Source organism: Bombina bombina, chromosome 8 (genome assembly GCF_027579735.1).
Source record: "Bombina bombina isolate aBomBom1 chromosome 8, aBomBom1.pri, whole genome shotgun sequence".
NCBI classification, from domain to species: Eukaryota; Metazoa; Chordata; class Amphibia; order Anura; family Bombinatoridae; genus Bombina; species Bombina bombina.
The window spans coordinates 27,764,815-27,789,622 of record NC_069506.1 but is presented as its reverse complement, the minus strand read 5'-3'; the positions used below and the strand labels follow the sequence as shown (position 1 = coordinate 27,789,622).

The 24,808-nt window shown below is 38.4% G+C and overlaps 1 protein-coding gene across 1 annotated transcript in view; it reads right to left on the bottom strand.

The window, feature by feature from the left end:
* Window positions 1–24,808, bottom strand: part of EIF4G3 (eukaryotic translation initiation factor 4 gamma 3) — a 477,611-nt gene that overhangs the window by 214,112 nt on the left and 238,691 nt on the right. The window contains 2 exon segments of the mRNA XM_053690236.1: window positions 15,534–15,566; window positions 20,364–20,459. Of these exon segments, the coding sequence (XP_053546211.1) occupies window positions 15,534–15,566; window positions 20,364–20,459 (129 nt within the window).

The window sequence follows — 24,808 nt, the reverse complement described above, 5'->3', positions numbered from 1 at the left end:
ATTTGCATGATAAAAACACAATGCAATAGCACAGTCTGAACTTCAAATGAGTAGTCGATTTTTTTTAATTTCCACTCCTCCTGTATCACGTGACAGCCATCACCCAATCACAAATGCATATACTTATATTCTGTGAATTCTTGCACATGCTCAGTAGGAGCTGGTGACTCATACAGTGTAAATATTAAAAGACTATGCACATTTTGTTAATGGAAGTAAAGTGGAAATTTGTTTAAAATTGCTATTCTATCTGTATCATGAAAGTTTAATTTTGACTTGAGTGTCCCTTTAAAGTGAAAGTCAACCATAGCATTTTTGAAACGCTATGGTTGACTGTTGAAACAAATAAAGGGCACTTTCATTCATGAAGTATAAGATACTTCATGCAGAAAGTGCCTTTATTCATTTCAACTGTTCACCGTTCTTAGCTGCTACAGCAGCCCACGGCAAAAAAATATTTTGCTAAGAGGGGACATTTTCACCTCTTAGCAAATAGCCGTGCGGTAAATTCGGCTCCCATGGGCACCAAAACGGATTTACTGCACGGCTATTGGCTAAGAGGTGAAAACGTCACCCCTTAGCAAAACAAAATTTTGTCCGTAGGCTGCCGTAGCAGCTAAGAACGGCGAGACGGTTGAAACGAATAAAGGCCCTTTCTGCATGAAGTATCTTATACTTCATGAATGAAAGTGCCCTTTATTTGTTTCAAGTCAACCCTAGTGTCACAAATACCTCATAAATTAGCTGCAGAGGGGTTAATTATCTTTAGCCTGTGAGCTAAAAAATATTTGTCTTTTCAAGAAGAACTGTGTCCTGTGTTTATGTTGTTTGGTTTTTGTGATAAAACCAGACCCCATTATAAATTGTTTCAGAGTTCCACTTGAATAACTTATTGTATAGTCATTAAGGCAGCAAGCCCATAAAAGTGTTGGTTCCAGAGACAATAAGCAGTGCTGATCAGGTCAATAAAAGGACATTGGTACAATGTAAGATGTGTGTTTAAAACAGTTTATGACCTTAGAAGGGAAATATGACAACCCCGTCATATGTGGTATCAAACTGTTTGTCACAATGCAAATAGGAGATTGCCTTTCTGTCTATATGAAAATGGATGTATCTAGCAGAAAATTATAATGTGTTCTCTAAAGTCAGCCAAAGGTACTTAAAGTTTATTGACTGTTGTAAAAGATAGGGGGTTTCCCAGCCAGCCCCTGCAAACGGGGTGAGGTCAGGCAACCTGATCTATTGAAAAAAGGTATGTGTTTTAACACTGAAATTGTCATTCTTACAAGGGAAGCTGTTCTACAGAGTAAGGACACATTGCTTCATGCCATCTCCATGGCACACAAGATTCTAAAGACTAGTACAGTATACGGTTTCTATTTTCTTCTTTTTATTTTAAAAAACTGTTTGCTTGTGTGTAATTTTACTCGTAACAACTTTTCATTAATAATGCATTGTGCATAATAATTGTTGGCATAATAAATAATTCATTTATTAAGCTTTGGCCTTTGTCTAATATTTGAACCACGTTACTGAAAGAGACTGGAGTATTAGAACTGTATATTTTAGATTATTTTCTGCTAAATTGTATTCTGAGAGTTAATGTGCAAGTCTGGGTTTTTCCTTAGGATTTTCCCTTTAATAAATCATAAGTGGTGGCAGCTTGGAGCTATATGGTTTTTAATTTAGTGTGGGGGAATTAAAGGGGAGTTTTGGGCATTTATTTTACGTCTAGTACAGACTAGAGAGTGTTGTTAACCCTTACAACCACTGAACTAAGTCATAAGCTTGCCTGACGTGGCTAGATTGTGACATATTAGTGACAGTAGAAGGTGTCTGATAACCCTTTCTGTGCCAAACAAGTGACTGGCGCAGGGTTGGTTAACCTTGGTCGTCACACCTAGCGTTTCAAAAACGCTATAGTTGACTTTCACTTTAAGTGTAATCCACTGCTTGGTGCTTTTTTATTAAAACAATGGAACAGACTGTTTTATATCCCTTTAAGTTTACTGCCATTTGTCTAACCTTGCGATATACTATGGAGATATTGATTAGAGCAGAGTGCAAACTCATAGAATTCTGGTGTTAAACTAGTCACAGAAAAGGAGGCCGGCAATATACTAAAGCAATTTTCCAAGGGTGTATCTCTGCATTACTCTGGATTTACAAAACACTGCAAAGCTCCAAAAGGAAATTATAGTTTAAAATAATTTGAAAACAGTTTGTAAAATACTTTGATGCTGATTACATTTACAATGGAAATATGTTCTGCATTCTCATAAAGTAAGATGGTAATTTAGACCAGGGTTGTTCAAACAACAGATCGGGACCTATTACGGGTCGCAACACCATGTTTATTGGGTTGCAAAGTGTGTATGGTGTCTATGTGTTGTATGAGAGAGTGTGTGTGTGTGTGTTGTATGAGAGAGTGTGTGTGTGTGTTGTATGAGAGAGAGTGTGTGTGTTGTATGAGAGAGAGTGTGTGTGTTGTATGAGAGAGAGTGTGTGTGTTGTATGAGAGAGTGTGTGTGTGTTGTATGAGAGAGTGTGCGTGTGTGTGTTGTATGAGAGAGAGTGTGTGTGTTGTATGAGAGAGAGTGTGTGTGTTGTATGAGAGAGAGTGTGTGTGTTGTTGAGAGAGTGTGTGTGTTGTGAGTGTGTGTGTGTTGTATGAGAGTGTGTGTGTGTGTTGTATGAGAGTGTGTGTGTGTGTGTTGTATGAGAGTGTGTGTGTGTGTTGTATGAGAGTGTGTGTGTGTGTTGTATGAGAGTGTGTGTGTGTGTGTTGTATGAGAGTGTGTGTGTGTGTTGTATGAGAGTGTGTGTGTGTTGTATGAGAGTGTGTGTGTGTTGTATGAGAGTGTGTGTGTGTTGTATGAGAGTGTGTGTGTGTTGTATGAGAGTGTGTGTGTGTGTTGTATGAGAGTGTGTGTGTGTTGTATGAGAGTGTGTGTGTGTTGTATGAGAGTGTGTGTGTGTTGTATGAGAGTGTGTGTGTGTTGTATGAGAGTGTGTGCTCTGAATGAGAGTATGTATGTGTGCTGAATGAGAGTATGTATGTGTGCTGAATGAGAGTATGTATGTGTGCTGAATGAGAGTATGTATGTGTGCTGAATGAGAGTATGTATGTGTGCTGAATGAGAGTATGTATGTGTGCTGAATGAGAGTATGTATGTGTGCTGAATGAGAGTATGTATGTGTGCTGAATGAGAGTATGTATGTGTGCTGAATGAGAGTATGTATGTGTGCTGAATGAGAGTATGTATGTGTGCTGAATGAGAGTATGTATGTGTGCTGAATGAGAATGTGTGTGTGTTGTATGACAGTATGTATGCGTGTGTGGTGTCTGTGTTGTATGAGAATATGTATGTGTGTGTGGTGTGTTGTATGATAATGTGTATGTGTGTTATATAAGACTGTGTTGTATGAGAGTAGTATGTGTGTGTGTTGTATGAGAGTATGTATGTATGTGTGTGTATGTGTGTGTGTGTGTGTGTGTGTGTTGTATGAGACTGATTGTGTGTGTGTGTGTTGTATGAGAATTAGTTTGTGTGTTATATGAGACTGTGTGTGTTGTATGAGAGTTTGTATGTATGTGTGTGTGGTGTGTTGTATGAGAATGTGTATGTGTGTGGTGTGTGATGCATGAGAGTAATTATGTGTGTGTTATATGAGACTGTGTGGCGTTTGTGTGTTGTATGAGAGTATGTACAGTATGTGTTGTATGAGAGTATGTATGTGTGTGGTGTCTGTGTTGTATGAGAATATGTATGTGTGTGTGTTGTGTTGTATAAGAATGTGTATGTGTGTTATATAAGACTGTGTTGTATGAGAGTATGTATGTGTGTGTTGTATGAGAATTAGTTTGTGTGTTATATGAGACTGTGTGTGTTGTATGAGAGTTTGTATGTGTGTGTGTGTGGTGTGTTGTATGAGAATGTGTATGTGTGTGGTGTGTAATGTATGACAGTATGTGTGTGGTGTGTGATGTATGAGAGTAATTATGTATGTGTGTGTTATATGAGACTGTGTGGCGTTTGTGTGTTGTATGAGAGTATGTACAGTATGTGTTGTATGAGAGTATGTATGTGTGTGGTGTGTTGTATGAGAATGTGTGTTGAATGAGAGTATGTATGTGTGTGGTGTGTTGTATGAGAATGTGTGTTGAATGAGAGTATGTATGTGTGTGGTGTGTTGTATGAGAATGTGTGTTGTATGAGAGTGTGTATGTGTGTGGTGTGTTGTATGAGAATGTGTGTTGAATGAGAGTATGTATGTGTGTGGTGTGTTGTATGAGAATGTGTGTTGAATGAGAGTATGTATGTGTGTGGTGTGTTGTATGAGAATGTGTGTTGAATGAGAGTATGTATGTGTGTGGTGTGTTGTATGAGAATGTGTGTTGAATGAGAGTATGTATGTGCGTGGTGTGGTGTGTTGTATGAGAATGTGTGTGTGTTATGAGACTGTGTGGCATGTGTGGTGTGTGATAAGATTTTGTGTGTGGTGTTTGGGTGTTGTATGAGAGTGTGTATGGTGTGTATGTGTTGTATCAGAGTGTGTATGGTGTGTGTCATATGAGACTATGTGGCGTGTGTGTTGTATGAGAGTGTATGTGTGTGTGGTGTGTGTTGTATGAGAGTGTATGTGTGTGTGGTGTGTGTGTGTGTTATATGAGACTGTGTGTGGCGTGTGTGTATGGTGTGTGTTGTATGAGATTATGCATGTGTGTGGCGCATGTGTTGTATGAGAGAGTGTATGTGTGTGGCGCATGTGTTGTATGAGTGTGTATGTGTGTGGCGCATGTGTTGTATGAAAGTGTGTATATGTGTGTGGCGCATGTGTTGTATGAGAGAGTGTATATGTGTGTGGCGTATATGTGTTGTATGAGAGTGTGTATATGTGTGTGGCGCATGTGTGTTGTATGAGTGTGTATATGTGTGTGGCGTATGTGTGTTGTATGAGAGTGTGTATATGTGTGTGGCGTATATGTGTTGTATGAGAGTGTGTATATGTGTGTGGCGTATGTGTTGTATGAGAGTGTGTATATGTGTGTGGCGCATGTGTTGTATGAGTGTGTGTATATGTATGTGGTGCATATGTGTTGTATGAGAGAGTGTATATGTGTGTGGTGTATATGTGTTGTATGAGAGTGTGTATATGTGTGGTGTATATGTGTTGTATGAGAGTGTGTATATGTGTGTGGCGTATGTGTTGTATGAGAGTGTGTATATGTGTGTGGCGCATGTGTTGTATGAGTGTGTGTATATGTATGTGGTGCATATGTGTTGTATGAGAGAGTGTATATGTGTGTGGTGTATATGTGTTGTATGAGAGTGTGTATATGTGTGGTGTATATGTGTTGTATGAGAGTGTGTATATGTGTGTGGTGTATACGTGTTGTATGAGAGTGTGTATATGTGTGTGGTGTATATGTGTTGTATGAGAGTGTGTATATGTGTATGGTGTATATGTGTTGTATGAGAGTGTGTATATGTGTATGGCGTATATGTGTTGTATGAGAGTGTGTATATGTGTATGGCGTATATGTGTTGTATGAGAGTGTGTATATGTGTATGGCGTATATGTGTTGTATGAGAGTGTGTATATGTGTGGTGTATATGTGTTGTATGAGAGTGTGTATATGTGTGTGGCGCATGTGTTGTATGAGAGTGTATATGTGTGTGGTGTATATGTGTTGTATGAGAGTGTGTATATGTGTATGGCGTATATGTGTTGTATGAGAGTGTGTATATGTGTATGGCGTATATGTGTTGTACGAGAGTGTGTATATGTGTATGGCGTATATGTGTTGTATGAGAGTGTGTATATGTGTGGTGTATATGTGTTGTATGAGAGTGTGTATATGTGTGTGGCGCATGTGTTGTATGAGAGTGTATATGTGTGTGGTGTATATGTGTTGTATGAGAGTGTGTATATGTGTGTGGTGTATATGTGTTGTATGAGAGTGTGTATATGTGTATGGCGTATATGTGTTGTATGAGAGTGTGTATATGTGTGGTGTATATGTGTTGTATGAGAGTGTGTATATGTGTGTGGTGTATATGTGTTGTATGAGAGTGTGTATGTGTGTGTGGTGTATATGTGTTGTATGAGAGTGTGTATATGTGTGTGTGGTGTATATGTGTTGTATGAGAGTGTGTATATGTGTGTGTGGTGTATATGTGTTGTATGAGAGTGTGTATATGTGTGTGGTGTATATGTGTTGTATGAGAGTGTGTATATGTGTGTGGTGTATATGCGTTGTATGAGAGTGTGTATATGTGTGTGGTGTATATGTGTTGTATGAGAGTGTGTATATGTGTGTGTGGTGTATATGTGTTGTATGAGAGTGTGTATATGTGTGTGTGTGGTGTATATGTGTATGGCGTATATGTGTTGTATGAGAGTGTGTATATGTGTGTGGTGTATGTGTGTTGTATGAGAGTGTGTATATGTGTGTGGTGTATATGTGTTGTATGAGAGTGTGTATATGTGTGTGTGGTGTATATGTGTTGTATGAGAGTGTGTATATGTGTGTGTGTGGTGTATATGTGTGTGGCGTATATGTGTTGTATGAGAGTGTGTATATGTGTGTGGTGTATATGTGTTGTATGAGAGTGTGTATATGTGTGTGGTGTATATGTGTTGTATGAGAGTGTGTATATGTGTGTGGTGTATATGTGTTGTATGAGAGTGTGTATATGTGTGTGGCGCATGTGTTGTATGAGAGTGTGTATATGTGTGTGGTGTATATGTGTTGTATGAGAGTGTGTATATGTGTGTGGTGTATATGTGTTGTATGCGAGTGTGTATATGTGTGTGGTGTATATGTGTTGTATGAGAGAGTGTATATGTGTGTGGTGTATATGTGTTGTATGAGAGTGTATATATGTGTGTGGCGCATGTGTTGTATGAGAGTGTGTATATGTGTGTGGCGCATGTGTGTTGTATGAGAGTGTGTATATGTGTGTGGCGCATGTGTGTTGTATGAGAGTGTGTATATGTGTGTGGTGTATATGTGTTGTATGAGAGTGTATATATGTGTGTGGCGCATATGTGTTGTATGAGAGTGTGTATATGTGTGTGGCGCATGTGTGTTGTATGAGAGTGTGTATATGTGTGTGGCGCATGTGTGTTGTATGAGAGTGTGTATATGTGTGTGGTGTATATGTGTTGTATGAGAGTGTGTATATGTGTGTGGCGCATGTGTGTTGTATGAGAGTGTGTATATGTGTGTGGTGTATATGTGTTGTATGAGAGTGTGTATATGTGTGTGGCGCATGTGTGTTGTATGAGAGTGTGTATATGTGTGTGGCGCATGGGTGTTGTATGAGAGTGTGTATATGTGTGTGGCGCATGTGTGTTGTATGAGAGTGTGTATATGTGTGTGGTGTATATGTGTTGTATGAGAGAGTGTATATGTGTGTGGTGTATATGTGTTGTATGAGAGTGTATATATGTGTGTGGCGCATATGTGTTGTATGAGAGTGTGTATATGTGTGTGGCGCATGTGTGTTGTATGAGAGTGTGTATATGTGTGTGGTGTATATGTGTTGTATGAGAGTGTGTATATGTGTGTGGCGCATGTGTGTTGTATGAGAGTGTGTATATGTGTGTGGTGTATATGTGTTGTATGAGAGTGTGTATATGTGTGTGGTGTATATGTGTTGTATGAGAGTGTGTATATGTGTGTGGTGTATATGTGTTGTATGAGAGTGTGTATATGTGTGTGGCGCATGTGTGTTGTATGAGAGTGTGTATATGTGTGTGGTGTATATGTGTTGTATGAGAGTGTGTATATGTGTGTGGTGTATATGTGTTGTATGAGAGAGTGTATATGTGTGTGGTGTATATGTGTTGTATGAGAGTGTGTATATGTGTGTGGTGTATATGTGTTGTATGAGAGTGTATATATGTGTGTGGCGCATATGTGTTGTATGAGAGTGTGTATATGTGTGTGGCGCATATGTGTTGTATGAGAGAGTGTATATGTGTGTGGTGTATATGTGTTGTATGAGAGTGTATATATGTGTGTGGTGTATATGTGTTGTATGAGAGTGTGTATATGTGTGTGGCGCATATGTGTTGTATGAGAGTGTGTATATGTGTGTGGTGTATATGTGTTGTATGAGAGTGTATATGTGTGTGGTGTATATGTGTTGTATGAGAGTGTGTATATGTGTGTGGCGCATGTGTGTTGTATGAGAGTGTGTATATGTGTGTGGTGTATATGTGTTGTATGAGAGTGTATATGTGTGTGGTGTATATGTGTTGTATGAGAGTGTATATGTGTGTGGTGTATATGTGTTGTATGAGAGTGTGTATATGTGTGTGGCGCATATGTGTTGTATGAGAGTGTGTATATGTGTGTGGCGCATGTGTGTTGTATGAGAGTGTGTATATGTGTGTGGCGCATGTGTGTTGTATGAGAGTGTGTATATGTGTGTGGCGCATGTGTGTTGTATGAGAGTGTGTATATGTGTGTGGTGTATATGTGTTGTATGAGAGTGTGTATATGTGTGTGGCGCATGTGTGTTGTATGAGAGTGTGTATATGTGTGTGGTGTATATGTGTTGTATGAGAGTGTGTATATGTGTGTGGTGTATATGTGTTGTATGAGAGTGTGTATATGTGTGTGGTGTATATGTGTTGTATGAGAGTGTGTATATGTGTGTGGCGCATGTGTGTTGTATGAGAGTGTGTATATGTGTGTGGTGTATATGTGTTGTATGAGAGTGTGTATATGTGTGTGGTGTATATGTGTTGTATGAGAGTGTATATATGTGTGTGGCGCATGTGTGTTGTATGAGAGTGTGTATATGTGTGTGGCGCATGTGTGTTGTATGAGAGTGTGTATATGTGTGTGGCGCATGTGTGTTGTATGAGAGTGTGTATATGTGTGTGGCGCATGTGTGTTGTATGAGAGTGTGTATATGTGTGTGGCGCATGTGTGTTGTATGAGAGTGTGTATATGTGTGTGGCGCATGTGTGTTGTATGAGAGTGTGTATATGTGTGTGGCGCATGTGTGTTGTATGAGAGTGTGTATATGTGTGTGGCGCATGTGTGTTGTATGAGAGTGTGTATATGTGTGTGGCGCATGTGTGTTGTATGAGAGTGTGTATATGTGTGTGGCGCATGTGTGTTGTATGAGAGTGTGTATATGTGTGTGGCGCATGTGTGTTGTATGAGAGTGTGTATATGTGTGTGGCGCATGTGTGTTGTATGAGAGTGTGTGTCTTATTAACTTTTACAACACTTTCAAGTTTGACTACAATCAGGAATAAAGTATGCAAAAATTTAGTCCCATTGCCAAAAATTGCAGCCATTGTGTTCTATATTACATCAGAAATTGTCAAACCAAGCATAAAAATAGGGTTGCGACGGTATGTGGTATCATGGCACTGGGTCTTGGGAAAAAAAGTTTGAAGAACCCTGATTTAAACGATGCATCTTCAAAAGACTTTACTCTGCACCAACATGTTAATCTATAATGAGGTGTCACAAGCTACTTGCATGTTCCCAAAAAACACAGAGATCTATAGACAACCTGGCAATAACATTCCAAACAAGTCAACTAATTATTACACAATTCTAAGCTCAAACAATGATGAACTTATTTAATTTATTTAAAGGAACCGTCAAGTCAAAATTAAATGGTCATGATTCAGATAGAGCACACAACTTTAAACTTTCCAATTCACTTACATTATCTAAATGTGCACAATCCTTTTCTATGCATACTTTCTGAGGTACCAGCACCCACTGAGCATGTGCAAGATTTACAGGAAAAACATATATTCATTTTATGATTAGCTGATGGCTGTCACATTATGTATTAGGAAGGAAAATGTAACTGACATTCGTCAAAAAAAAATAATCTACTACTCATTTGAAATTAAAACTAAGTGCTTTTGAATTGTCATTTTATTGTGCATGTATTGATTATGCTATTCTATGGTGTTTAGAGGAGCATCTATGAACTTCTCGGAGCTAGCTGGTGATTAGAGGCTGCACATATACATCAGGAGCTCACCAGATGTGTTCAGCTAGCTCCCAGTAGTGCATTGCTGCTCTGGAGCTGCCTTTTAAACTATGTATTTATTCCTTTTGCAGAGGTTAAACAGAGTTACATGCAATAATATAATGCACTAACACATTACAGAAGTGTATTTTTGCAATTTGATGTCCTTTAAATGGATATGAAACACAATATTTTCTTTTAAAGGGCCATGCTACCCAGTATAAAGCTGACTAGAAAATATCACCTGAACATCTCTCTGTAAAAAAAGCAAGATATTTTACCTCAAAATGTCCTAAGTATTCACAACCCAACTGTAAAAGACTTTAAGCAGCAAATCAGTATGACTGTCCCGGGACTTGCAAGGGAGCGAGCCTCATTCACACTCATGTTATTTACCTATTTAGTTTAAGGAAGTTTACTATGAAATCTCATGAGAGTTAAATGAAATCTCATGAGATCACTGTAAAAGAGTTCATGACCTCAGCACTGCTGATGCTGATTGGCTGCAATTAATTTCTTCATTTATTTATGTTTTTTACCTGCAGCTGGACAGCAGCCGAAGTATAACTTTTTACACAGAACTTACTCTTGTGAGCTGAGGAAATTGTGAGGTCAAATATCTTCCTTTTTTACATAGAGATGCTCAGGTGATATTTTCCTGTCAGCTTTTTAGAGCTATACTGCATCAGTTTCAAGTGATTTAGCACATGAATATTATGTCCCTTTAATATGCAAACAGAGTATTGAATTTTAAACAACTTTTCAATTTACTTCTATTATGTAATTTGCTTCATTCTCTTGGTATCATTTGGTGAAGAAGCATACCTAGGTGGGCTCAGGAGCAGCAATGGATTACTGAAAGTTAGCTGGTAAATGGTGGCTGCGCATATATGACACACGGTTTGTTCAGCTAGCTCCGAGTAGTGCATTGCTGCTACATCAACAAAGGATACCAAAGGAATTAAGCAAATTTGTTAACATAAGTAAATTAGAAAGTTGTTTAAAAATGTATGATCTGTCTGAATCGCAGAAGAAAAATGTTGTGTTTCATGTCCTTTTAAGTAAAGTTTCTACAGCAAACCTGACAATTTATGAGAAGCACAAAGATAACAGTTTGATACAGCTGGGAATGAAATTAGAGAGGAATTCGGATATCTGAAGGAACAAGTGCTTTATTCAAGCTTGTAAGTGTTGCACACACACAGTGGAAGGGCAGCTGCGGAAGATTTGACGCATTTCGTGCATTCTCAGATGCACTTCATTCTCTGATGAAGCACATCTGAGCATGCGCGAAACGTGTCAGATCAGTTACAGCCAGTTGAGCATACACTCACTTTAACAGGTGATGAACCTACCTGGCTCAGCTTGACAAGCACTATATCAAAGTGCACCAAACCAAACGCCGTTTGTCAGCATATTTTGACACTATTGTATTTGCGCTATTGAGAGACACAGTAGTTCTGGGACCCATACAGACAAGACTGTCAGTTTATATTTCTTGTTTGTTTGATATATTTACTGTACACCTGTATGGCATGGGTCACTGTACAGCTGTATGGCATGGGTTACTGTACAGCTGTATGGCATGGGTCACTGTACAGCTGTATGGCATGGGTCACTGTACAGCTGTATGGCATGGGTTACTGTAGAGCTGTATGGCATGGGTCACTGTACAGCTGTATGGCATGGGTCACTGTACAGCTGTATGGCATGGGTCACTGTACAGCTGTATGGCATGGGTCACTGTACTGCTTTATTGCATGGGTCACTGTACAGCTTTATGGCATGGGTTACTGTACACCTGTATGGCATGGGTCACTGTACACCTGTATGGCATGGGTCACTGTACACCTGTATGGCATGGGTCACTGTACACCTGTATGGCATGGGTCACTGTACAGCCGTATGGCATGGGTCACTGTACAGCCGTATGGCATGGGTCACTGTACAGCTTTATTGCACGGGTTACTTTACAGCTTTATTGCACGGGATACTTTACAGCTTTATTGCACGGGATACTTTACAGCTTTATTGCACGGGTTACTGTACAGCTTTATTGCACGGGTTACTGTACAGCTTTATTGCACGGGTTACTGTACAGCTTTATGACATGGGTTACTGTTCAGCTTTATGACATGGGGTACTGTTCAGCTTTATGACATGGGGTACTGTTCAGCTTTATGACATGGGTTACTGTACAGCTTTATGACATGGGTTACTGTACAGCTTTATGACATGGGTTACTGTACAGCTTTATGACATGGGTTACTGTTCAGCTTTATTGCATGGGGTACTGTTCAGCTTTATTGCATGGGGTACTGTTCAGCTTTATTGCATGGGGTACTGTTCAGCTTTATTGCATGGGGTACTGTTCAGCTTTATTGCATGGGGTACTGTTCAGCTTTATTGCATGGGGTACTGTTCAGCTTTATTGCATGGGGTACTGTACAGCTTTATTGCATGGGGTACTGTACAGCTTTATTGCATGGGGTACTGTACAGCTTTATTGCATGGGGTACTGTACAGCTTTATTGCATGGGTTACTGTACAGCTTCATTTCATGGGTTACGGTACAGCTTTATTGCATGGGTAACTGTACAGCTTTATTGCATGGGTAACTGTACAGCTTTATGGCATGGGGTACTGTACAGCTGTATGGCATGGGTTACTGTACAGCTGTATGGCATGGGTTACTGTAGAGCTGTATGGCATGGGTTACTGTAGAGCTGTATGGCCTGGGTTACTGTACAGCTGTATGGCCTGGGTTACTGTACAGCTGTATGGCCTGGGTTACTGTAGAGCTGTATGGCATGGGTTACTGTAGAGCTGTATGGCCTGGGTTACTGTAGAGCTGTATGGCCTGGGTTACTGTACAGCTGTATGGCCTGGGTTACTGTACAGCTGTATGGCCTGGGTTACTGTACAGCTGTATGGCCTGGGTTACTGTACAGCTGTATGGCCTGGGTTACTGTACAGCTGTATGGCCTGGGTTACTGTACAGCTGTATGGCCTGGGTTACTGTACAGCTGTATGGCATGGGTTACTGTAGAGCTGTATGGCATGGGTTACTGTAGAGCTGTATGGCATGGGTTACTGTAGAGCTGTATGGCATGGGTTACTGTACAGCTGTATGGCATGGGTTACTGTAGAGCTGTATGGCCTGGGTTACTGTAGAGCTGTATGGCCTGGGTTACTGTACAGCTGTATGGCCTGGGTTACTGTACAGCTGTATGGCCTGGGTTACTGTACAGCTGTATGGCCTGGGTTACTGTACAGCTGTATGGCCTGGGTTACTGTACAGCTGTATGGCATGGGTTACTGTACAGCTGTATGGCATGGGTTACTGTACAGCTGTATGGCATGGGTTACTGTACAGCTGTATGGCATGGGTTACTGTAGAGCTGTTTGGCATGGGTTACTGTACAGCTTTATTTCATGAGTAACTATACAGCTTCATTGCAAGGGTTACTATACAACTTTATTGCATGGGTTACTATACAGCTTTATTGCATGGGGTACTATACAGCTTTATTTCATGGGATACTATAGAGCTTTATTGCATGGGTTACTGTACAGATTTATTACATGGGTTACTATACAGCTTTATTACATGGGTTACTGTACAGCTTTATTACATGGGTTACTATACAGCTTTATTACATGGGTTACTGTACAGCTTTATTACATGGGTTACTGTACAGCTTTATTACATGGGTTACTGTACAGCTTTATTACATGGGTTACTGTACAGCTTTATTACATGGGGTACTGTACCGCTTTATTACATGGGGTACTGTACCGCTTTATTACATGGATTACTGTACAGCTTTATTACATGGGTTACTGTACAGCTTTATTGCATAGGTTACTATACAGCTTTATTCCATGGGTTACTATACAGCTTTATTGCATGGGTTACTATAAAAACTTTATTACATGGGTTACTATGCAGCTTTATTACATGGGTTACTGTACAGCTTTATTACATGGGTTACTGTACAGCTTTATTACATGGGTTACTGTACAGCTTTATTACATGGGTTAATGTACAGCTTTATTACATGGGATATAATACACATTTAATCTCTGCATTCAGTGCTGCCCATTATGCATTGTTATTTCTTGCGCTATGATGGCACTCTGCCTTACGGATGTTAATATATCTGTCATTTTACTGACGGTAAATAAACTAAAACACTTTATTATAGCAATAGACTTCATGGCATCCATTTGTGTAAAAATGTTAATAAATTAATGGGACAGGGACTCATTGATGCCATAAACAAACATGTAAAGTTTTACCCAGACTAATTTTAAACCCTCATGACACTCTGCAGATCTCACCAGTAAAGCAGCAACAGAGCAGTAGCAAAAGAAGGGATGAGCTGTTAGAAACATACGACAGACACAAGTACAGAAAGAAAGAGAATTTAATAAAGGTGCATTCCCATACAAGCCAGATAAGCAATTTAACCCCCAATAGAGAATATAAATCACAGTTCCACCAAGACTCCATATCATTTTATCCCTTTAAATTGACCATGTGCCAGCATGAGACTGGCTTGATCACCTATAACATAAGAGGGAGTGCACCTTCACAATCTGGTGTGATTAACCTATTTCCAAAGGAGACATTAGAAATAAAAAGCAGCATTAAAATGAGCATGTGAGACAAATACTAATGTTATTCATTATAAAACCAGCGTAGAGAATTTGGAACAAAATTACTCATCTCAAAATAACTGTCAATAATTTAAATGATTTATTTGTCACTGATTATTTGTTTCTATTACACACTGTTTGTCAGGTCCGTTTGTTCTTTTAAACCTTGTACAAACTTATATACTGCTTTTAATTTGCAATATCTTCCGTCTGGCATAACATACACCTATAAAAGGGACACTAACTGCTGGGCACAACTACAATATGCTTTTAGTTCTCCTCCTGTAGTTCTCTTCATATTTAATCTCCTAGTTTACCCCTAAAAAAGGTGCTGGTTGGTAAAGCTCCACATCATACTGGGTCCCACCATATTTGAACTATGGAATGTAGATTTATAGATCAGTAACATTGCAGTTTTATTTTTGACAGCTGTTTCGTGCAATTAAGCCTACTGTGTGAACAATATAGAGTGGGAGCTGTAAATCTCAGCAGGCTTTTTTTTAACACAGAAAAAGGTATGAAAAATGGCATAAGAATAAAAAGGGCAATGCGGCCACAGCAAAAATGGACCATACATACTAACCCAAAACACACAATAAAACTGTCAAGAAGCCAGTAATGTGACTGATCACAAGGTGCAAGAAAACCTAAGCTCCAAGATGGCAGCACCCAGTATGAAGATGCAGAGCTTCATCAACCAGCACCTATAAGCTGCAGAAACAGTAGGCTTACAGTAACTATGGTATTGTAGTTGTGCCCAAAAGTTTAATGTCCCTTTAAACAAGCACAATCATTGTAGGTACAAAGGGGAGCATGGCAGGAGGGATGAAACATTAACTACAATACCTGGTGATGGGTCGGTCTGGGTCCAGCTGCAAACTAAAGAGAGGAGCGAAAAAGACAATCACAAAAGGAGAGGCACAGAGTCAGAAATGCCACACACAAATACAAGTGTACACAAAATAAACCAGTGGCTTCCACAAACACTCCAAGCTTGCCTGAGAGAGTGCTAGACAACTGTGAAGTCACAGCTAAAGGCTACTACAGAATCAAGGTGAGATCTCAGAGATAAACATCAAACAGCCAAATCAGGGGGTTCTTGCAGAAGAACAAGAGGAAGGCTGCCAACCCCATACTACTAGGCTTATATTGAAGATGGCGTCTCTTAAAAGGACATTAAATCCATCATTACTTTGGTGTGAAAGTTGAGCTCCCTGAAGAAGACAAGAACCTGCAAATGCAGCAGATCATCAAGCAATGTGCGGTATTTTTAAAAGGACAATCTACTTGAAAACGGTAATTGCTTAAATAGATAATCCCTTTATTACCCATTCCCCAGTTCTGCATAACCAACACTTTTATATTAATACTTTTTACCACTGCAGACTGCCCATTATCTCAGTGTTTTGTTTTTTTAGCTATTTACAATCTTGCATTTTAGCCAATTAGTGCTGGTTCTTGTGAACCGATTATTATTCTCCACGGGAGTAAGCACGATGTTATCTATATGACACACAGCAATTAGCACTGTCTGGCTCTAGTACAAAATTGTAAAAAGCCACATAAAATAAAAAAAAAAAAAAAAAAGATGCACAGAAACAAGAAACTCAGAGGTTATAAAGTATATTATTATAACAATGTTGGTTCTGCAAAGCTGGGGAATGGGTAGTAAAGGGATTATCTATCATTTTAAACAATAAAAGACTAAATTAGACTGTCCCTTAAGGAGAGGTTACTTATGCTTCTTGGCCTCTCTGGGAAGTGTGGGATAAAGCGCCACTTTCCACCTAAAGTAAGAGGCCTTTAGTGTCCCTTTTAGATTTGACCCTTCACCATGAATAGCTCCACTTAATCAACCAGAGCTACTGCAGTCTCCTATAGAGAAATATAGGGGTGGTCTATCCAGCTGACCAGCAAACTTCCGATCAGGGTGACTATTGATACCATAAAAGATAAGTGTAAATTTTGTTGTCCATCAGTCTACCTTTAGCAACCTGTCTCATCCTATCAGTCATAAACCATTAATATGAATTACACATGGGGACATATATACACACCTAGAACATAATTATCTGGTTAAGCACTAAAAATAATGATCATTGTAACCACTGACCAGCATTTAACTTGTGATACAGTGTTATGGTTCAGGACACTGAACATATTAATATGATACCTAGAGGTATAAAGACTTCTGGATCAATGAGGAACCTTTTGGAATTTTAATCTGAACAGACACCAAATGGACATAATCTTAATTAGGGACATTATAATTATACTGTATTCTACTAATTATGTTTTCTTTAAAGGGACATTAAACACTAAATACATGCTAGATAGAATGATGCATTCAAAGAAAAGATTAGTCCATGAGTAACATGTAGATGTATTTGTTAAAGTTTTATTAGTTGTTTAAAAAGTGACAAAATAAGTGTAAAGTTTTAGTGTCTATAAAACACTGGGAGCTGCCATGTTGTAACTTGTGTTACCTTCTCTGCTGTGGCCAATTAGGGTCAGTTATAAATAGGTCACTAGAGTGTGCAGCCAATGGTTGTGCAGGATTTAACAGTGTTCTGCACTTCTATTTCTAACAGGAACTGAAAAGCTCACAATTTCAGAATGGAAGTACAGGCAAAGAGGACAAAATAAATAATGAAAGTATATTGCAGAGCTGTTTTATTATATACAATTTATCATTTTATATTACGATCTCAAAGTGTTTAATGTCCCTTTAAGAGGTGTTCTACTGAGAAGTTATACATTTATATATGGTTGGCTATATCATTTTCTTCAAACGTCTAGTAAAACCATATCAGAACTGATGGCTAATATGATCTCTGACCAATGAATAGATAGAAATGCGTCCCAGAAGTCTGAGTGGATGGAACCAAACATCCATATATTCCTCCCCTTCTCGCTTGAGTTACACATGACAAAGCAAAAGAAAGCCATTTCGCCATGACAAAGCAGAAGTCACAAAACAAAAAATTATGCTAAGCACGAATGCTTTCATATTGTTTATTTTTTTATTGATATCCGTGTTCTTTACAGAAACCTTTGCAAGCTGGGTGGCATTACAAAGTAGCCAGGTAGGGGCAGTTTAATACTTTTTAATGTTATAACATTTTCGGCTGTCCAAACCACAAATTGCATAATTTAACAAAATTTAGTGATAATTTCATCAATAAACATTAACATTTTTTTAAATATATTAGCTACTATTTTATCATCATTTTTTTCATGTAAAACTGCCAAATTCAGTAAGAGTTGATGATATAATATGTCTGTCTCTCTCACACTCTGGTAGAACCTTATCAGTACTTGTTAGTCACTACCAAACCTGGAAAATATGAAGGGGCAGGATAAAAGACATTTCTATCAAATGCTGAACTGATGGGACCCTTGTATTAGCAAATGTGCTGTACAGTGAAGGGTCAAGCATGCATTTTGCTTACGTGCAAAATATTCACTTCTGCTAAAGAACAGTTCCAGCAATGTATATCTTACTCCAGATCAGTAAGAACTGAACTGACTAAAGCACAAAGGTGAGGGGTATAAGTAGGTGGGATTCCTTCCACTCAAATTTCTGAGAGGCATTAAAACATACTACAACTGTCTGACGTGGCTCTATGAGAGTGACATTCATAAGGAGTTGGTACATATAATATGGTTCCATTTAGGGATGCACCGAAATTTCGGCTGCAGAAAGTTTCGGCCGAAAATGGAATTTTTGGTTATTTCGGTTTTCGTTTTTTTTTGCCTGTTATTTTCGGTAAAATTATTGTGTAGCATGTTTCAAATTTGATGCTAGCCTAGAGCTGCTGTTTAAGGTTATTACTTGACTTACTGTTCTGCATATAATGAGTTTTCTAGGACTATACTTTATTTGGATAATTGGTAAAAAAAAAACCTGTTAAATATGATTCTGTTACATAGAACTAAATGAAGAATAATACAGTATATTGATATTTATAATTGTTTTAAGTAGCGATGAACCAAAATTTTGGTCGCAGAAACATTTTGGCCGAAAATGGCATTTTTTGACTGTTTTTTTTTTTCTTGGTAAAATTATTGTGTAGCATATTATTGTTTTAAGATATTTTTGTCCAATTTTAGTGTGTTACTTTCAATAAAAGTGTGGGATTTTTTTTATTGGCTCTAATTATGCAAAAAAAAAAAAAAACTAAAAAAAATTAATTTGAAAAAATACATTTTCGGTATCAGTTTCGGTTTTCGGCCAAGTGCATCCTGGATTTTCGAATTCGGTTTCGGTCCAGAATTTCCATTTCGGTGCATCACTAGTTCCATTGATGACTTTGAAGGTGGCTGCAGAGATAATCTGTGCCCCTGGGTTTCAGATTCACATACACCACCCCTTAGTCTTCCAAACCTGAGTAAAACTCAGCCAGGGAGCTAAAAATTAGAAACCTTTAAAACCTGCATTTGGGCTCTGCACAGGTAGGGTAATCCTTTAAATCTAGAACTTCAGGGCATCTTGAAGGAGTGGAGTTGAGATATCCAGTTTCTAGCATAGGGGTTGATAAATAAATTATATATACAACAGATGTCTGTCTAGAGCTCAGCTAGATGAAAATAGTAAGCTAAAAAACTTTGTACAAAGCAATACAATTCACCTGAGTTCTGCAGATAACATAAGAAAAACTTATATAATAAATATACCAATAATCACAACTGAAAAGTAATACAAAATAAATGTGATAATAAAATACAAAAAGTGAATCGTAAATAAAAGTTCATATGTAAGGATATATAATTCTTCTAGGAAGAAGGGTCTCTCCACTCTTCTGCAATCCTCCGTGTGTTCTCAAGGAAAAGGAAACAAAATATGCAACATAGTGTGACTCTGTAACCACTTATAGTGCAACAGTTCTGCTTGTTTAACGAGTGATTACTCACATTTGTTGGAGCTTATGACCAAGCTCAGGGAAATGTGCACTCCCACTTTATACTGGTGGGAAAACAGAACTCTCATGGCAAATCTTTTAAAACAAATATTTATTAAAATACATAAAAAGCGTCACAAATGCTTTTACCACACCTCTTACAAAGGGTAACAGAGTTATAATAACTGTAGAATTACTCAAAAGAGTCGATGCCAGTCCTGGATGGAGATGGATGGACAAGCAGAATCTTAACCGCTTAGAACCACCACTTCCCAGTGCCAGAAAGACCGCTCCTCCCTCAGGTGTATAAGCAGATGTAAAGACGCAAGAGAGTGTCAATTCCGGCGTACGTTTCGCTTAGATCAGCTTTTTCAAGAAATGATTCCTAGAAGAATTATATATCTTAACATATGAACTTTTATTTACGATTAAATTTTTGTATTTTATTATCACATTTATTTTATAAGAAAAACTTGTTTATAGCTAACTGCAGCAAAGTAAAAATGAATATGAACCTGTTAACATTAACATGTAACACTCTGTTATAAACGGCAGCACAGCTACATGTAAATGTGCAGCAGGCAAATGAGCAAATCTAGAGAAGATACAAATTAGCAAAAAGTTACCTATGTAGAAGAGCTGATCATACAGAGATTGGAATTTACTTCAACGCTCTAAGTTGTTTTCTTTTGTTATTCTTATATTTTGTAACACTACCTTGTTGGGGAACCTCACATAGAATGTAGATTGTACAGTAAAGTAGATAAGCCCTTACCGGAGATCGGTTCTGAGGCTGAGTGCTCATTGTCTGCGGTGGTTGAGGATAGACCAGAGTGGGAGCCGATGCATTCTGTCCAGAGGCATAGGAGGCCTGTGAGATAGGCAAGATAATTATTTAGAGTGACTTCCAGATAGAACATACAATTTTAAACAACTTTCCAATTTAATTCTATTATCAAATTTTCTTCATTCTCTTGTTATCCATTGCTGAAGGGACAGCATTGCACTGCTGACAGGAAGCTGAATACATCTATTTAGCCAATCACAAGAGACAAATGTGTGCAGGCACCAATTAGCAGCAGCTCCCACTAGAGTATGATATGTGCGTATTCATTATTTAACAAGGGATACTAAGAGAACGAAGCACATTTGAAAATAGAAGTGAATTTAAAAGTGTCTTAAAATTACCTGCTCTATCTGAATCATGCAAGTTTAATTTTGACTTTCCTATCCCTTTAACCTGTAAAATCTTAGATAATCCTTAAAGTGAATGTAAAGTTTCATCAAGTAGTGCCCGGTTTTTAAAAAACAGAATTTATGCTTACCTGATAAATTACTTTCTCTTGCGGTGTATCCAGTCCACGGATTCATCCTTTACTTGTGGGATATTCTCATTCCCTACAGGAAGTGGCAAAGAGAGCACACAGCAGAGCTGTCCATATAGCTCCCCCTCTAGCTCCACCCCCCAGTCATTCAACCGAAGGTTAGGAAGAAAAAGGAGAAACCATAGGGTGCAGTGGTGACTGTAGTTTAACAAATACATTTTTACCTGACTTAATTTCCAGGGCAGGCCGTGGACTGGATACACCGCAAGAGAAAGTAATTTAACAGGTAAGCATAAATTCTGTTTTCTCTTGCAAGGTGTATCCAGTCCACGGATTCATCCTTTACTTGTGGGATACCAATACCAAAGCTTTAGGACACGGATGAAGGGAGGGAACAAGACAGGTACCTTAAACGGAAGGCACCACCCACTGCTTGCAAAACCTTTCTCCCAAAAATAGCCTCCGAAGAAGCAAAAGTATTGAATTTGTAAAATTTGGCAAAAGTATGCAGTGAAGACCAAGTCGCTGCCTTACAAATCTTTCCAACAGAAGCCTCATTCTTGAAAGCCCATGTGGAAGCCCCTGCTCTGGTAGAATGAGCAGTAATTCTTTCAGGAGGCTGCTGGCCAGCAGTCTCATAGGCAAAACGGATGATGCTTTTCAGCCAAAAGGAAAGAGAGGTAGCAGTCGCTTTCTGACCTCTCCTCTTACCAGAATAGATAACAAACAAGGAAGATGTTTGTCTGAAATCCTTAGTTGCTTGCAAATAGAACTTTAGAGCACGAACTACATCAAGATTGTGCAACAGACGTTCCTTCTTCGAAGAAGGATTGGGACACAGAGAAGGAACAACAATTTCCTGGTTAATATTCTTGTTAGAAACCACTTACTACGCAATACTACCTTATCTGCATGGAACACCAGGTAAGGTGAATCACACTGTAAGGCAGATAATTCTGAGACTCTTCGAGCAGAAGAGATAGCTACCAAAAACAAAACTTCCCAAGATAACAACTTAATATCTATGGAATGTAAAGGTTCAAACGGAACCCCTTGAAGAACTGAAAGAACTAGATTTAGACTCCATGGCGGAGCCACAGGTTTATAGACAGGCTTGATTCTGACTAAAGCCTGTGCAAACGCTTGAACGTCTGGTACCTCTGCCAGACGCTTGTGTAAAAGGATAGACAGAGCAGATATCTGTCCCTTTAAAGAACTAGCCGACAATTCTTTCTCCAATCCGTCTTGGAGAAAAGACAATATCCTGGGAATCCTAATCTTACTCCATGAGTAACCCTTGGATTCACACCAACAAAGATATTTCCGCCATATCTTATGGTAGATTTTCCTGGTGACCACATTCACTTTACCCTCCCGTAGAGAGACCCTAGTGCTTAGAGCCGGCAAAGAGAATGACTGGGGGGTGGAGCTAGAGGGGGAGGTATATGGACAGCTCTGCTGTGTGCTCTCTTTGCCACTTTCTGTAGGGAATGAGAATATCCCACAAGTAAAGGATGAATCCGTGGACTGGATACACCTTGCAAGAGAAATACTATTAAAAACAGGGGCACTTTCATTGATTAAACTTTACATTGCACCATATTTGTAGAAATACCTCTTCATCTTGAAAGCCGCTCCAGCGCTTCACCAGCGATGAAGAGTTAAATATTTCTACAAATATGGTGCAATGTAAAGTTTCATCAATGAAAGTGCCCCTGTTTTTAATAATATTTTTAAAAACCGAGCACTACTTGATGAAACTTTACATTTACTTTAAGTACATCTTCCTTTAAAAACAATACATATGAGGTACCTCTCAAATAAAAATCAACTAAGACACAATCAATTTTTAGTGTTCAACTCTCATAGAAATTTCCACTTATACCTACACACACACACACACTGGTAGTAGTAGTAGATGGTTGGTTTTACCTTAGATAGTGGTAATGTGAGATTGTAGCCCACAGCCAATATCCTTCCTGCTACCCACAGATAACACTGTAGAATTGATGTCTTCTGCCACTCTGGCGATAAGTTAGATGTAGCACGTGATCGGGATCACCACACCGGAGAGCGTATCTCACATCATCCCGGGATTACTGCTGCAAAGTCAGTGTTCTCACTTAGGGATTCCAGTTTCCCTTTTTTTTTTATAAAAAAAAAAAAAAAAAAAAAAAAAAAAAAAAAAAACCTTAGGCATGGGTTTCTGTTCTTTTATTAGTGAAATTCTGTAGTAGTATGATCCGCTATCACATACCTTCTGTGGGGGCTCTAATTGTACACAGTCTCAGTACTTAATGAGTACTCCAGACAAAACTTCAAACTTCCAATGTAGTATTTAGTACCGCCCTCCACTCATCTGTAGGCTCTACAGGGTAGGCGTTAGCACTCAGCGAATTGTCCTGTAGACCTGTTTTGCCATTTCCAGGGATTTGCCAGGATTTATATTCTGAATTCCCCTCTATCCTATTTAAAAGCCTCCCTTTAATCCTATTAGGCCAGGCATTACATTTATTTTAAGGAGGTACTGAGTTAGTTCCTTAGTCAAGGTCAGTAATATATCTATTTACGGTAGTATAAGAAGTTTGACTTGTTTACACATTTTATCCTAACCTATATATTCCAAATCTGAATCTATTAAATATTAAACTGTCCTGTCACTTTAAGGGACATTGTACACTAGATTTTTATATGATCCATTTATTTAACCCATAAATGGATTTTGTAAAAATGTATAGTTTTGCTTATTTTTTTTTAATAACATTGTTCTGATTTCCAGACTCCTAATCAAGCCCAAAAGTTGTAGATGTATACTGATGTCTACAGACTTCAGATTGCTTCTGTTTGTATAATGGGTCTTTTAATATGCTGGGGGGGGGGGTCTAACTACCTTATCTTGACACCTGATAATCTCACTTATTGGAACCTCTTGTCCTGTTTGACTAAATTTAATGGTTTTTGGTTTGCTGATATAATTACATGCTTTACAGCCAAAAAAAGAGGAAGAATACACTCCAATAGTTCCCCTGTAGATCTTTTTCTACCCCTCTTATATTCCCTGTCAATGTTTACTCCTAATCTTATGGAGGAGGCGATTATCGTAATTTAAATCAGTTATTAGTGGTACATCAAGTGTGTTAGATTCTTTGTGTTTACTTGATTCATCACTATATACACTAAGAGACTGTTTCTATCTCTCCTCTCTGCCTCTTCTCTTTCCATTTTTATTATAGACTAATTATACCCTCTCTCTGAAAATGTGTCTTCTAGGAGCTGTACCTGTGTTTCATAATCTGAGATTCTAGAAAATTTCTCTTGATTCTTAAACACTGTCCTTCCACCTTTTTAAAAGACAGCTGTATGAATGAATACATTTATTAGCATCTACTTCTTTAAAGTGGGTTTTTGTTTTCCTCAATCACTTCAATGACCAGATAAAAAAATGTAATGCTATTTTTACTAAAGACATGAGTGAAACTAATATCCATGTTATTTGTATTCATTTGTATCAAAAACTCATTTAGATCCTCAATGCTTCCCATCCAGATAAATATATCATCTATAGATCTCTTGTATATCACAAGGTTCACACCAAGCTCATGGGTAGCTATAAAATACTCTTCCCATTTATCCATAAACAAATTATTAGTATGTATTATTTTCACTCATGTCTGTGGAGCCTTTACTTATGTCCATTGAGGGGGTGAATAAATACTGCATTGGAACTTTGACGTTTTGTCTGGAGTACTCATTAGGTACTGAGAATGTGTACAATTAGAGTCCCCACAGAGGGTGTGTGATAGTGGATCATACCGCTAATAAAAGAGGAACAGAACCCAGTGACTATAAGGTTTACAAAAAAAAAAAAAGGAAATGGGAATCCCTAAGTGACGGA